At 45.8% G+C, this 12,681-nt stretch overlaps 1 protein-coding gene across 5 annotated transcripts in view; it reads left to right on the forward strand.

The window, feature by feature from the left end:
- SMG7 (SMG7 nonsense mediated mRNA decay factor) overlaps positions 1–12,681 on the forward strand; it is a 103,383-nt gene that overhangs the window by 38,941 nt on the left and 51,761 nt on the right. For all 5 annotated transcript variants that reach the window (XM_048860339.2, XM_048860337.2, XM_048860335.2 and 2 more), the window contains 3 exons: positions 6,856–6,887; positions 7,938–8,055; positions 9,765–9,897. In XM_048860339.2, the coding sequence (XP_048716296.1) occupies positions 6,856–6,887; positions 7,938–8,055; positions 9,765–9,897 (283 nt within the window). The remainder of the gene's footprint in view (positions 1–6,855; positions 6,888–7,937; positions 8,056–9,764; positions 9,898–12,681) is intronic.

The raw sequence follows: 12,681 nt of genomic DNA on the forward strand, positions 1-12,681 counted from the left end.
GAAAGCACCTATTCACTTGTTACTGTATAGCGTGACACAACACATTAGATCAGTGACAGTGTAATAATCATAAAAGGACAACAACCACTTCAAAATTAATAGGTGCATTGGCAGTGTTCTATAGCTGTACACGAAGCACCAAACAATTCCTAAGAGGCCCTAAAATAGCAGGGCCACGTTGATCACAGTACAGTACAATGCAATACTGTGGATCATTGGGTAAGTACTCTTTCAAAGCCTCCCTGAGCCATATAGCTCTGCAGTGAGCTCTTCTAATCACCCTTGTGTCTGGCTGTTCACTCAGCAAACAGCAGGCATCTTTTCCCCATTTGCTTCACAAATGTTGTTCAGGACACAGCAGGCAGCTATAACCATTGGGATTTTTTTTAACTGTCTTGTGAGTAAATAATGCCAGTTTCCTTCAGTCTACCAAAAGCACATTCAGCTGTCATTCTGCACCTGCTGAGCCAGTGGTCGAATCTTTACTTGGTGCTGTTGAGATGGCCAGCATGTGGCTCCCAGAACTGAGGGATTAAGCGGTAGACTAGGTCCCCTAGGATCACTATTGGCATGTCAACATTTCCTCAACTGGCAGATTAACATTGGCAAAAAAGTCCTTGTTTGTAGGTTTCTGAACTGTCCTTTCTTCTTAAAGATCCACGTGTCATGCACCTTCCTAACTAGCCAATGTTGATGTCAGTGAAGCGTATCCGGGGCTCCACCAACAGTTGCAATACCATAGAAAAGTACCCTTTTCTTTTGTATTCTGTGGCAAGATGGTCTGATGCCAAAATAGGGATATGCATTCTGTGTGTTGCTCCACTACAGTTTGGGAATCCCATTGCTGCAAATCCATCTACTATGACCTGCACATTGCCTAGAGTAACAGTCGTAATGGCCTTGCACACAGAACTACCCCCACAGTGGATTTTCAAGCTTCAAAATTTTTTCCTGCTGACCGCTAGCAATCTGACATTGCAAGTTTCCACAATGCAGTTGCCACTTGATTCTTCACTGTCAAGGCAGGTTTCATTTTGGTGTTCCTGAGCTGGAGGGCTGGCGCAAGCTTGGCACACAGATCTAGGAATGTGACCTTGCTCATCATCCCAAGCCTGCATTACAGTGCAATCCCACCAGTCAGTTTTCATTTCTTGTGCTCAGAGGTGACACTCCACTATCTGCAGCTGCTCCATGAATGCCACCAACAGCCTCAAATTGGTTCTCACTATGTTGCACAGCAGTCTGTCCTCCAAGAAATCATAATGTTCCACGCTGATTTTGGTTTTTAAGATGGCTTTGCAAATACTGGAGGATCATGCTATTGCGCTCTGTACCTCAGGGTAACACCCTATGCCCCTATGTTCATCTTTATAAAATGATTGTGTGGTATCCAATGCAGAGTTTGTCACGTTGGGTGTCTTTGGAAGTCTCATAATGCACTGAACATGGTTCTTATAGTGATGTTGTAGCAATTGTTACAGTAATCAGGTTTCAGAGTGGTAGCCATGTTAGTCTGTACCAGCAAAAAAAGCAAGGAGTACTTGTGGCACCTTAGAGACTAACAAATTTATTTGGAACCTTATGCCCAAATAAATTTGTTAGTCTCTAAGGTGCCACAAGTACTTGGGTTTTTTTTGTTACAATAATCTTATAGGTTATACTTTCATGTATATAGTTATGAGGCTGAAAAATGTATTCTCATGGCTTAAAGCAAGCCCATGCAAAAACTCTCCAAGAACAGAGAAGCAGTTCACACCTCGTCAGGGCATGGATGGGACAAACCCAGCCCAGCCTCACAGGAACAATGGACACTGGCTTAGGCAGCAACAAAAGAATCTGTTAGACCCTTGAGGGAGTCACTCCTTCCTTCGGTCAGTTTGGGACTGCAATGAGGTAATGCTCACCTGACTCTGACGTGGGGGGGTGGGGAGGGAGGCAAAGCCAAGAGGAAAGAAAGGACATTATAAAAGGGAGAGACATTTTGCCATGCTCTCTCTCTTCCACCTACATCTACAGACACCACCACCACCAAGCGACTGAAACGCTGATCAAAGGGGAGAGCCTGGCTGAAAAGTAACCAGCCAGCCTGTGGTGAGAAGCACCTCAGTTTTTTAAGGACATTGAAAGTGTTAAGATCAGCTTAGAATGTGTGTTGCTTTTATTTCATTTGACCAGATCTGACTTGTTATGCTTTAGCTTATCAGTCTGTCTTTATAGCTAATAAATCTGTTTGTGTGTTCTACCTGAAGCAGTGCGTTTGGTTTGAAGTGTGTCAGAGGCTCCCCTTGGGATAACAATCCTGGTACATATCAATTTCTTTGTTAAATTGACGAACTTATATAAGCTTGCAGCGTCCAGTGGGCATAACTGGACAGTGAAAGACGGAGGTTCACAGGGTTGTGTCTGGGACCAGAGATATTGGTTAGTGTCATTCGGTTGCTAGTAGCTGGGAGCAGCTTACATGCTAGCGGCTGTGTGTGAACAGCCCAGGAGTGGGGGTTCTCACAGCAGAGCAGGGTGAGGCTGGCTCCCAGAGTCAAAGATTGAAGTGACCTCGCAGAGTGGTCTCCAAAGTGGGGTGCGCCAGAGGATCCCAGGAGGAGCGCTGCCAGACAGCACTCTGCCATTTTTTTTCCTTGGCGGCAGCTCTGCACGCCTGCGGCAGGTCTTCCCTTCTTCTTTCTTCGGCGGCACGCCTGCGGCAGGTCTTCCACTCTTTTTGCTTTGGCGGCATCGGGGGGGTGCGCGATCCAAAAACTTTGGAGGCCACTGACCTACCAGATCACCAGTCCAGATAACACCGGAGGCGAATATCACACATGCATCCTGTGTTTGCAATGCTTATGACAATATTTCAGAGCTGTGCAGTCTCCAGGCTTCTGTCAAAGATGGCAGACCGCAAAGAAGGCCATGCAGGTTTGTGGGATTTTTTTTAAAAAGGCGCAAAAATTATGGGATATAGATAACATGATGGAATGGAGACAATTGCATGCTGGGAAGCTGACCTGTTACTCCCAGTCCCCCTGTGCAACTTTTTTCTGCCCCACTGTGCTTTGCCAAAACGTCTCAAAAGAAAGTGCATTGGGCAGCGGTGGGTTGCACACTGGGTTACCTACTCATTATGCTTGGCACTGCATATTGACACACTCCTAATGAGTACATGCGGAGCCAGTGCGAGGAGCCAAGTATGCACGTGCACAAGTGATACACTAACTGCAGTGGTTTTATGCCGATGTAACTTGCGGTAGCAAAAGTTTGTAGTATAGACATGCCCTGATATTTAAGAAATTTCCATTGCCTATTTTATAAACTTGTACTTTGTTAGGGCCTGCCCTCAAAATGTGGATTCCATTATGACAAGTATAGGGACTTAATAAAGGAATAGAGGTTTTTTTTATTTCAAATCATAAATGTAGTGTTCCAAGATGGGCAGATAAGGTTTATTGAAATATGCTGTACCAGTGAACACATTTTATTAATAGTTGTTTCTTGTGTTTAATATTAAATGGTAGTAATTATTCTAAGGTCAAAGAATTGACATAAATTGGTAATTGACTTGGTGAAAACTGATCTTTGGAAATGAGTTAGTCTTAACAATTAACATTAAGAATGAGTTATTTTTTCTGGGTATTAAACTCAAGGGTGAGTCAATATAGCTAGTGTTATGATGTACCTATAAGATACCTTTTTTTTTAAATTGCACTTTATCTCTAGTGCGAAACAGAAGAATTAGATGCATCTGCCATATAGACACATAATGGAGGCTTTGATTTGGGACATTTAGTGGTTCAGAAATATTCTTCCTACATATTGAAACTGTGACTGTTCTTACTCTTTAAGGGCTTGTCTACACAGGAAAGGTTCACTAGTTATTGTGGTATAGGTACATCAATTATAATTTTTTCGAGTGTCGTCTGCATATTCACACTCGTGGAATGCGCTGACCTGATCAGCTCAGACAGTGGAACCTAATCTTAGAGCACTCATGCATCCTTCCTACCTCTCTTCTCTACATTCCTGAACGTTCTGAGGGCAAGACTGTGAAAGGGGATGTGGTGCCCTCTGCTTGCTGCCTCAGTTCCTTCCAGCCACACCAGCAGATAGATCTGGAGAGATTCACATCTATCCAATCAGGATTCTTCTATCAAAGAATTTAGTGGTTTACTTTAGTGTAGTTTTTAGTGTCACTTTAATGAAAAGGTTAGTTGGTTAAGGAAAAGGGTTTTTTTATTATAATAGATAGTAGTTAATTTCGGTTTTGACTGGTTCCATGGCAGATCTGAAAGTTCAGACTTGCTTTTGAAAGGTGCAACTCTTGTCTTGCCATCTTTTTCTGGTGTTGGATGCCCACACACAATGCCTTGGGCAGGGTCACTCTCCTTAAAGATGCTCTGTCTGTAGCACACTTACCCTGAGGGAATGCAAGGAATGTGACAACAGGCTGTAAGTCTTATTGCTTCACAAATCTCTGGTTCTAGAGCCTCTTGAACCCGACACATCCAAGGGATCCCTGTTCATGATGAAAACGCCTATGTCTGCTCCTTACACCTCTGGCATTAAGAGCACTATGTAGAAGGTTTCAATCTCTGCCCAAGGATCAAGATCCAGCACCTCAGTGTAGTCAAGCCCCCCAGATCATTAGACTGACCTTAAAGGCACTCGGACTCCGTCTGTTTCAGCCTGTGAGATGAAGGCCAAACCACGGGAGAAACCCCTGGGATCTTTCTACTTCAGTTCCAAGACAAGAAGGCTTGTGTTAGCAGGGACAAATTGAAAATGAGGGAATCCTCAGATCGATTGCATCTAGACTGGATAACATCAGATCCTAAATCAAAAACTAAGATTCTGGTTCAAGGTATATCCCTGCCTAAGAGTCTTCCCCCAGTTCTGAAGACTGCATCAGATCCAAAGATAGTTCTGGAGGAGGAAGTAGTTTCTTCCTCTCCTATTCACTCTGTATCAACATTTACTCTGGTAGTGCAGGTACACCGTACAAATTGGCAATTCCATAAGTTACTGGAACCTGAAGAGACAAGCTTATTCTTCTAAATGGGATAAAATGAAGGTTACTGCTAGGTATTCTCCTTGAATGCCCTCCTCCTCGCTGCCAGAGAAGAGGAGAGAAAAGTTGCCTCATCTAGGGCACCCAAGGGCCACATCTGGGTGGGGAAATTGCATGCAGAGCCATGCATGTAGGGCTGGGGCAGGGGGTTGGGGTATGAGGAGGAGTGTGGGGTGTGGGAATGTGTGCAGGAAGAGGCTCAGGGCAAGAGATTGGGGCGGAGGGGGCTCAGGGCAGGAGTGCAGGAGGGGGCTCGGGGCAGGGGGTTGAGATGCGGGGTGTGGCAGGGGGCTGGGGTGCGGGGTTCAAGAGGGTTTGGTGTGCGGGCTCTGGCCTGGCTCCGATTACCTGGAGTGGCTCCAGGGTGGCAGTAGCACACAGCGGGGCCAGGGCAGGCTCCCTGCCTGTCCTGACCCCATGCCGCTCCTGGAAGCGGCCAGCACCACGTCCTTGCGGCCCCTGGGGGAGGGGAGGGGGTGGCAGAGGGCACAATATGCTGTCCTCACCCGCAGATACCTCCCACTGGGGAGCTATGGGGGGCAGTGTCTTCAGGCGAGGGCAGTGTGCGGAGCCCTCTACCACCCTCTCCCCTCCCCCAGGGGCCGCAGGGACATGGCGCTGGCCACTTCCGGGAGCGGAGTGGGGCCCGCGGCACCACAGGGGTGGCAATCCTGTGGGCTGTAGTTTGCCCACCCCTGCTGTAGTAAATCCATCCCCTTGAGGCGGTAGCTAGGTTAATGGAAGAATTATTTTGTCTACTTCGCTGTGCCCACAGTGGAGGTTAGGTTGACCTAAGTACGTCAGACAGGGTGTGACATTTTTGACAGCCCTGAGTGATGTATCTAAGTCGACCCAACATTTAGGAGTAGACCAGGTTCAGATATGTTCTAATTTCAGAGATCTGTAAGGCTGTTCCTTGGACCTCTATACGTACCTTTACAAAACAATACTCCTTTGACCTAGTATCTAGATCTGACACTCAGTTTGGCAGAGCAGAACTTCAGGGACTTAAATTAGGACTTGGAGTTCCACCTTACATCTATGGGGTACTGCTTGCCAAATTATCCCATGAATGGGAATATGCTAAGGACACTTGAAGAAATTAAGGATACCCACCTGTAACTGGAGTTCAAGATTGTTTCTGCATATTCCCCTTTTCCTCTGACTCCTCAGTCAAGATTCTGTTAAGACTCCATAGAAGGAACTGAGGTGGGTAAGGAGCACCATGACACCTTTTATAGCCTTGTCCTTAGAACGTTCATGAATGCAAAGTCAAAGGATAAGAGGGATGCATGAGTGCTCTAAGAAGCACTGCTATGAGAAGGCTTGACAGCCTGAACTTCACTAGCCAGCACATCCCATGAGTGTGACTATGCAGAGTCCATCTCAAAGAACTGTGATTACAGGTAAGTAACATTCATTTATACCAGTATAACTCCCCAAGTAAACATTCTTCTTCTGGTACAAGAGTGGCTTTTATCAGAGTGGCTTAAATCAGTTTAGCTTAAACCCTTTCAAAGCAACATAAACTAAAGTGAAGCCACTCTTATAAGAGCGTAAGTGTCTACATGACAAATTCTAGTGGTTTAAATTCACATCTTAGCTTATATTGGTATATACAATCCCTAAAAAGACTTGAACCCTTGTCTTTGCCTCACGCTCAAGCAGTTGTGTTTTAAAAAGAGAAAAAACCCCAGCAACAACAACATCCCTCCCCACTTGTTTGGTGTAACTTGATTATCTTCATCAGTCCTTGTTAATATCTAATGTCTTGTCCTGTCTTCCTCTTGCAGGCAGGCAGAAGTCCTGAAGGCTGACATGACAGGTAATTGTCTTTTATTTCACCGTTAGTGCAGTTACTAAAATTGTGTTTGAGTCCTATTTCTTTGTTGTAGTGATACAAAATGCTTACCAGACTCCTAATAGGAGTGAGACGATGGGCATAAAAGAAGCAGGCTGTAAAATTTCATTTTAACTTTGGACATTGAGACCTAACTGAAATCCTGAGTTCAAACAGTTACTTATAAATATGATCTAGTGAATAGCTGGGATTTCCAAGATCTCTGGAGTGTGTAGGTGGTGTCCTGTTAAAGGTCTATTCTTCCCATGTGGCTAAATGGAGAATGCTTTACAAGTGACTATACTCCCTGCTATAGACAGAAAATGAAAATTTGAAACTTAAATAATTAAAACTCCCATGCAGTGCCTTAAAACACTTATGGAGAGACAAGTCCTTTTCTGTCCCAGCTGGTGATGTAGGATGAGTCCTATCTTCCACCTGGGAGGAGAGAGAAGGACTGGACCTAGCTCATATGTCTTGGGTAATGACTGATCTGATACTTATTTAAAAATGAACAGCAGAGAAAAGATCTGTCTCTGGTTTCTAGCACCAAAGATGCTGGAACTGCTGTGTCAAACACTAACTTATGGGTGCCCCAAATGCAGCCTGTGAAGTCCTAAAATGCAGCTTTGCAGCATCTGTCTTCTGGCTTTTACAAGATAGCATGTTTTTATTGCTGGTGAATTTATATAAGTGGTAACTTAGTCTTTTTTCAGAACTGCAATAAATATTATGTTGATGTGCTTTTGGTAAAATAGTTTGCATATGAAATTCGTGTGCGATCCTCTGGTTTCTAGCAGCTTGTCATTTTGGCCCTTTGTTGCAAAGCCTGAAAATCTCTTCCTGGTATTCATTGGTTTTCCTAGTTTTTGTTTTTTGATGAAGCTGTAATTGAAGGGAGGTGTGGCATGACATTGGATGTGGCACGACATGGTGTTTTCTTTCCTGGGGCAGGAATGAGAAAAATCAGTTGAAACAATGCTGTTCTGTGTACTGGGACATGGTAAATCTGTTCTTTTGTTTTTTGATGCTCAGATTCAAAGCTGGGTCCAGCTGAAGTCTGGACATCCAGACAGGCTCTGCAGGACTTATACCAGAAAATGCTAGTAACTGATCTGGAGTATGCTTTAGACAAGAAAGTGGAACAGGACCTGTAAGTATTCTAATCGCAAGTATTCACATGTGTTGTGAACTAGAGCAGGATCCTTCCAAGACTTATGGAAGAGTGGGTACAACTTATAAAATGGGCTCAATTTTTCTGTAAGTGGAAGCTTGAATAAATGCATTTTGAATAATCTTACACTGAATTTAAAGAACTAGGAGGAATGTATGGGAATGGGGAATGAAAGGATGTTTACAATTCCTGCCCTTAAGTACTTTGGGGAAAACCATGCTGTGCATCAGAAAATCTCTAATGGACTTGTACTCTCAAAAAAGGACTTGCACATAATAGTTCATTGTTTAGGCATGTGTAGCATACACACTGTGAGTGAGATCCATGATTTATTGAACTGATTAATGTTGGAGAGAGGGGTGTCACTTGTTGCATAGAGACTTTCCAATATGTAATTCCTAGTGAAATCCCTTCAGCATTCCCAAAAACTTGTTTGAGAATATTTGAGAATTCTAATCCATGGACCTGCCTTTTTAGTCGAACAGGTGAATAATCTGTTTTTCTCTATGTCTAAGAGGAGCTGCTCTGCCACATAATCTTTGACATGGAAGAAGCTTTGGGTACTCGGCCTTAGTAAATATAGTGTAGCTCCTACTGAGGTCAGGGGATGGGATCTAGCTCCACTTGAGAGCCATGTGAGTGAGATGCAGCTCAGAACAAGACTCAAAAACAAAAGACTCAAAACCACACTTGCTTACCCACTCATGTCAACTCTAACTTACAAATGGGCAAGTGCCACCCTGCCTTACAGCTGAAGCACAGAAGTAGAGTGCTATGTGTTAGTAAAACAAGCTGGAAGCATCCTCGTGATCAGCATGAGAAGAGGGTGATGCAATCATCACTGACGAAGATCCTCTTATGGGGTGAGGACTAGTGGTATTGAGCCCCCCTCAGTTGTGTGAGGTTGAAAAGAGGGGGAAAGAGACATTTGCCTTTCTATTTCCATCAAGGAAAGGCGGATCAGAAGAGCAGGAAATCTTCCCTAACACTGCCATTCTGAGCATTTGGGAAACTGGTGATGGAGGAGCTCCAAATGTTCATTCGTACTAATTTAGGGACAAAGACTCCATGCCAGAGATTGGGGAGAGATCATATAGGGCTAGTGCTCTAGTGGGGCATTCATTATGACTTCCTCATAGCCAGGTGAGGTTCTTGCTGGATTGTCCCCCAGCTTCTACCCCTGGATCTTATTTGAGGAACAGGAGCATCTTTTTGTACCAGCCTTGGTTAATAGTCTGCATTTCTTCCAGTCCCTGGCAAAGAGTCTGGAAGAGCGTGATGTTAAAGCTGCTGGATGTTCAGACATTTTGGCCTGACATCAGTTCCTGAACAGTTTCTCTAAGTCTGTCCATGAGACTGATGGTCAAAGCTTTATGACTAATAGTGCTTGACATGCTGGTTAGTGCTGGCAGCAAATAAATAATTGTTAATGCTGTAAACAATCTATTTGTTTTTTGGAGATTTGGGGGAATTTGCCGTTCTTCCCTGTTTGACTTTAGATTTCCACTGCATGTTCTGTTCCATTTTAAAAGGGAGCAGTTAAGGCACTAGAATAAGTGGAGAGCTTTGATGGAGTTAGCTCCAGGTGCCTTATAATTGTAACAGACAGTTTTTTCCCATTCTCAGGGAGCTCAGTGTCCGCCCAGTGAGTCACTGCTGTAGCCAACAGAATTGTGTTTTATTCTCAGCTGGAATCATGCTTTTAAGAATCAGATCACAACACTTCAGGGGCAGGCAAAAAACCGAGCAAACCCGAATCGGAGTGAAGTTCAGGCGAACCTTTCTCTGTTCCTAGAGGCAGCTAGTGGTTTCTACACACAGGTGAGTTCTGAAACACTGGTTTCCATACAAATATACAACCTTGGAGCAAGAGTTTTTAAACTTTTGCCCTGATAGTGAATGTATGCAGCTCCTCTGCTTAGCTTGCACTGTTTATTTTGTCAAACTTAGTATGTTCTCTCCAGCAGTTGCTTACTCTTGAGGCAGACAAGCTCCTATAATGCACTTGACCAATTGTTTAATATTGTACATGGAGAAGGAAGAGCATGAGGTATTCATTCTTACAGCAGTCTGAGTCTAAAAATGGTAAAATATTTATTATAGGTGAAGCTGGTAGACCAGCTTCTTACTAAGGTTACCTGATGCTTCTCGTTATAAGACCCCTGGATTCAGTTGTGTGGGGTGTTGGGTTTTTTTTTGTTTTTTTTTTTTGTTTGCCAAACTTTAACTGTTTGGGCTGAAATTTTCAGTGCTGGGTAATTGTGCCCTCCCCCCCACCCCCATTTTTATTTATTTATTTTTATTTCAGCCATAACCATTCAGCTGTTTCTGATTGAGATTAGGGAAAAATATACTGGTTTTCAGTGTCGAAAAAAACCACCTGAGAACCTTGTCTTTGGAAAGCATTTGAGACACCTTGAACCTGATTTTTAGAGTATTTAGCATTATAGAGGACTTCATATGTTCAAAGCACAGCTCCCATTGATTTCCGTTGCAGCTGTGAGTGCTCAGTACTTCTGAAAATCAGACCAAGGGTCTCAAGTTCAAGCATCCATAAAATGAGAAACACACAATTAGTTAACCACCTTTTGAAAAGCATGGCTTAAGTGACCTGACTAGCATCATGTAGGACAGAGGTGGGCAAAGAACAGCCCCGAGCTCCTGGCCCGGAAAGCTGTCCCCCCTCCCCTGGAGCCACGCCGCTGTGCAGCGCAATGCTCTGGGCAGCGGGGCTGCAGAGCCCAGCCTGACCCAGTGCTCTGTGCTGCGCGGCACGACGCAGCTGCCTGTCCTGGTGTAGCCGTGCTGCCAGCCACCGGTGCTCCAGGCAGCGCAGTCAGGGGGCAGGGAGCAGGGGGGGTTGGATAGAGGGCAGGGGAGTTCAGGGCATGGATAGGGGTTAAGGTGGCCAGAGGGTGGGGAACGGGGGTTGAATGGGGGCAGGGATCCTGGGGGGACAGTCAGGAAGGAGAGAAGGGGTTGGATGGGGTGGCGGGGGGCGGTCGGGGGACAGGGAGCAGGGGGGGTGGATCGGGCAGGGGGAGTCAGGAAGGAGAAGGGGGGTTGAATTGGGAGGCAGGGGGAAGTTAGGGACGGGGGGTCTGGGGACAGTCAGGGGCAGGGGTCCCAGGGGGGGTAGTCAGGAAGGAGCGGGGCGGGGGTTGGATGGGGTGGCAGGGGAAGTTAGGGGCAGGGGGTCCGGGAATGGTCAGGGGACCAAGAGCGGGGAGTGGGGGGATGGATGGGGCAAGGGTCCCCCGGGGGGCAGTCAGGGAACAGGGCGGGTTGGATGGGGCAGGAGTCCCGGGGGGGGGTGGCGTCGGGGTGAGAAGCGGGGGCATCAGATAGGGGGCGGGGGCTGGGCCATGCCTGGCTGTTCAGGGAGGCACAGCCTCCCCTAACCGGCTCTCCATACAATTTCAGAAACCTGATGTGGCCCTCAGGCCAAAAAGTTTGCCCACCCCTGATGTAGGAACTCTGGCAGAAGGGATTGAATCCAGTTCTCCAGAGCAACTTTTAGCTGCCTTATCCCTGAGACCATCCTTTCCTTTTCTGTAATCCACTACATGCCTTCTACCTTCTGTAACAAATAAGGGGGGGGTCGTACAGAGGAGTCTCCTTCACTACACAAAGTGCTTGAGTTTGTAACCTTAATCTTCCTCTAACATAGTTTTTTTGCATGTAATCTTAATAAACACAGCTACTACTGTTGTTGGTCCCATAATTATCCCTCAGCAATCTTTTGACTTTTGAAGGAACACCAGTTGCGGAGTTGGGGAGATGTTTCTGTGGTGATCAGCTGAGGCCTCATAGGTAGGGCCCTACCAAATTCATGGTCCATTTTCGTCAATTTCACGGTCATAGGAATTTAAAAATTGTAAACTTCATGATTTTCAGCTATTTAAATCTGAAATTTCACGGTGTTGTAACTGTAGGGGTCTGGACCCAAAAAGGAGTTGTGTGGGGGGGGGGGGGGCAGGTCACAAGGTTATGGGGGGGGGGGTTGCAGTACTGCTACTCTTACTTCTGCACTACTGTTGGCGGCAGTGCTGCCTTCAGAACTGGGCTGCTGGAGGGATTAAGGATGGTGTGGTATGATATTGCCACTCTTACTTCTGTGCTGCTACCTGCAGAGTTGGTCCCTCAGTCAGCAACCGCCACTCTCTGGCTGCCCAGCTCTGAAGGCAGCAGCACAGAAGTAAGAGTGGCGTGGTATGGCATTGCTACCCTTACTTTTTGCACTGCAGCTGGTGGGGCACTGCCTTCAGAGCTGGGCGCCCAGCCAACAGCTGCCACTGTCCGGCCACCCAGCTCTGAAGGCAGCGCTGAAGTAAAGAGTGGCAATACCGTGACGTCCCCCTTAAAAATAACCTTGTGGACCCCCCCCCACTCCCTTTTGGGTCAGGACCCCCAATTTGATGAATGCTAGTCTTCCCCGTGAAATCTGTATAGCATAGGGAAAGCATACAAAAGACCAGATCTCATGGGGGGAGACCAGATTTCATGGTCCATGATGCGTTTTTCATGGCTGTGAATTTGGTAGGGCTTTACCCATTGGGCTGTTTAAAAACTATTATAAAACTGATTACTTTACATAGAAGGCCA

This window comes from Caretta caretta, chromosome 8 (genome assembly GCF_965140235.1).
Source record: "Caretta caretta isolate rCarCar2 chromosome 8, rCarCar1.hap1, whole genome shotgun sequence".
In the NCBI taxonomy this organism is placed as follows: domain Eukaryota; kingdom Metazoa; phylum Chordata; order Testudines; family Cheloniidae; genus Caretta; species Caretta caretta.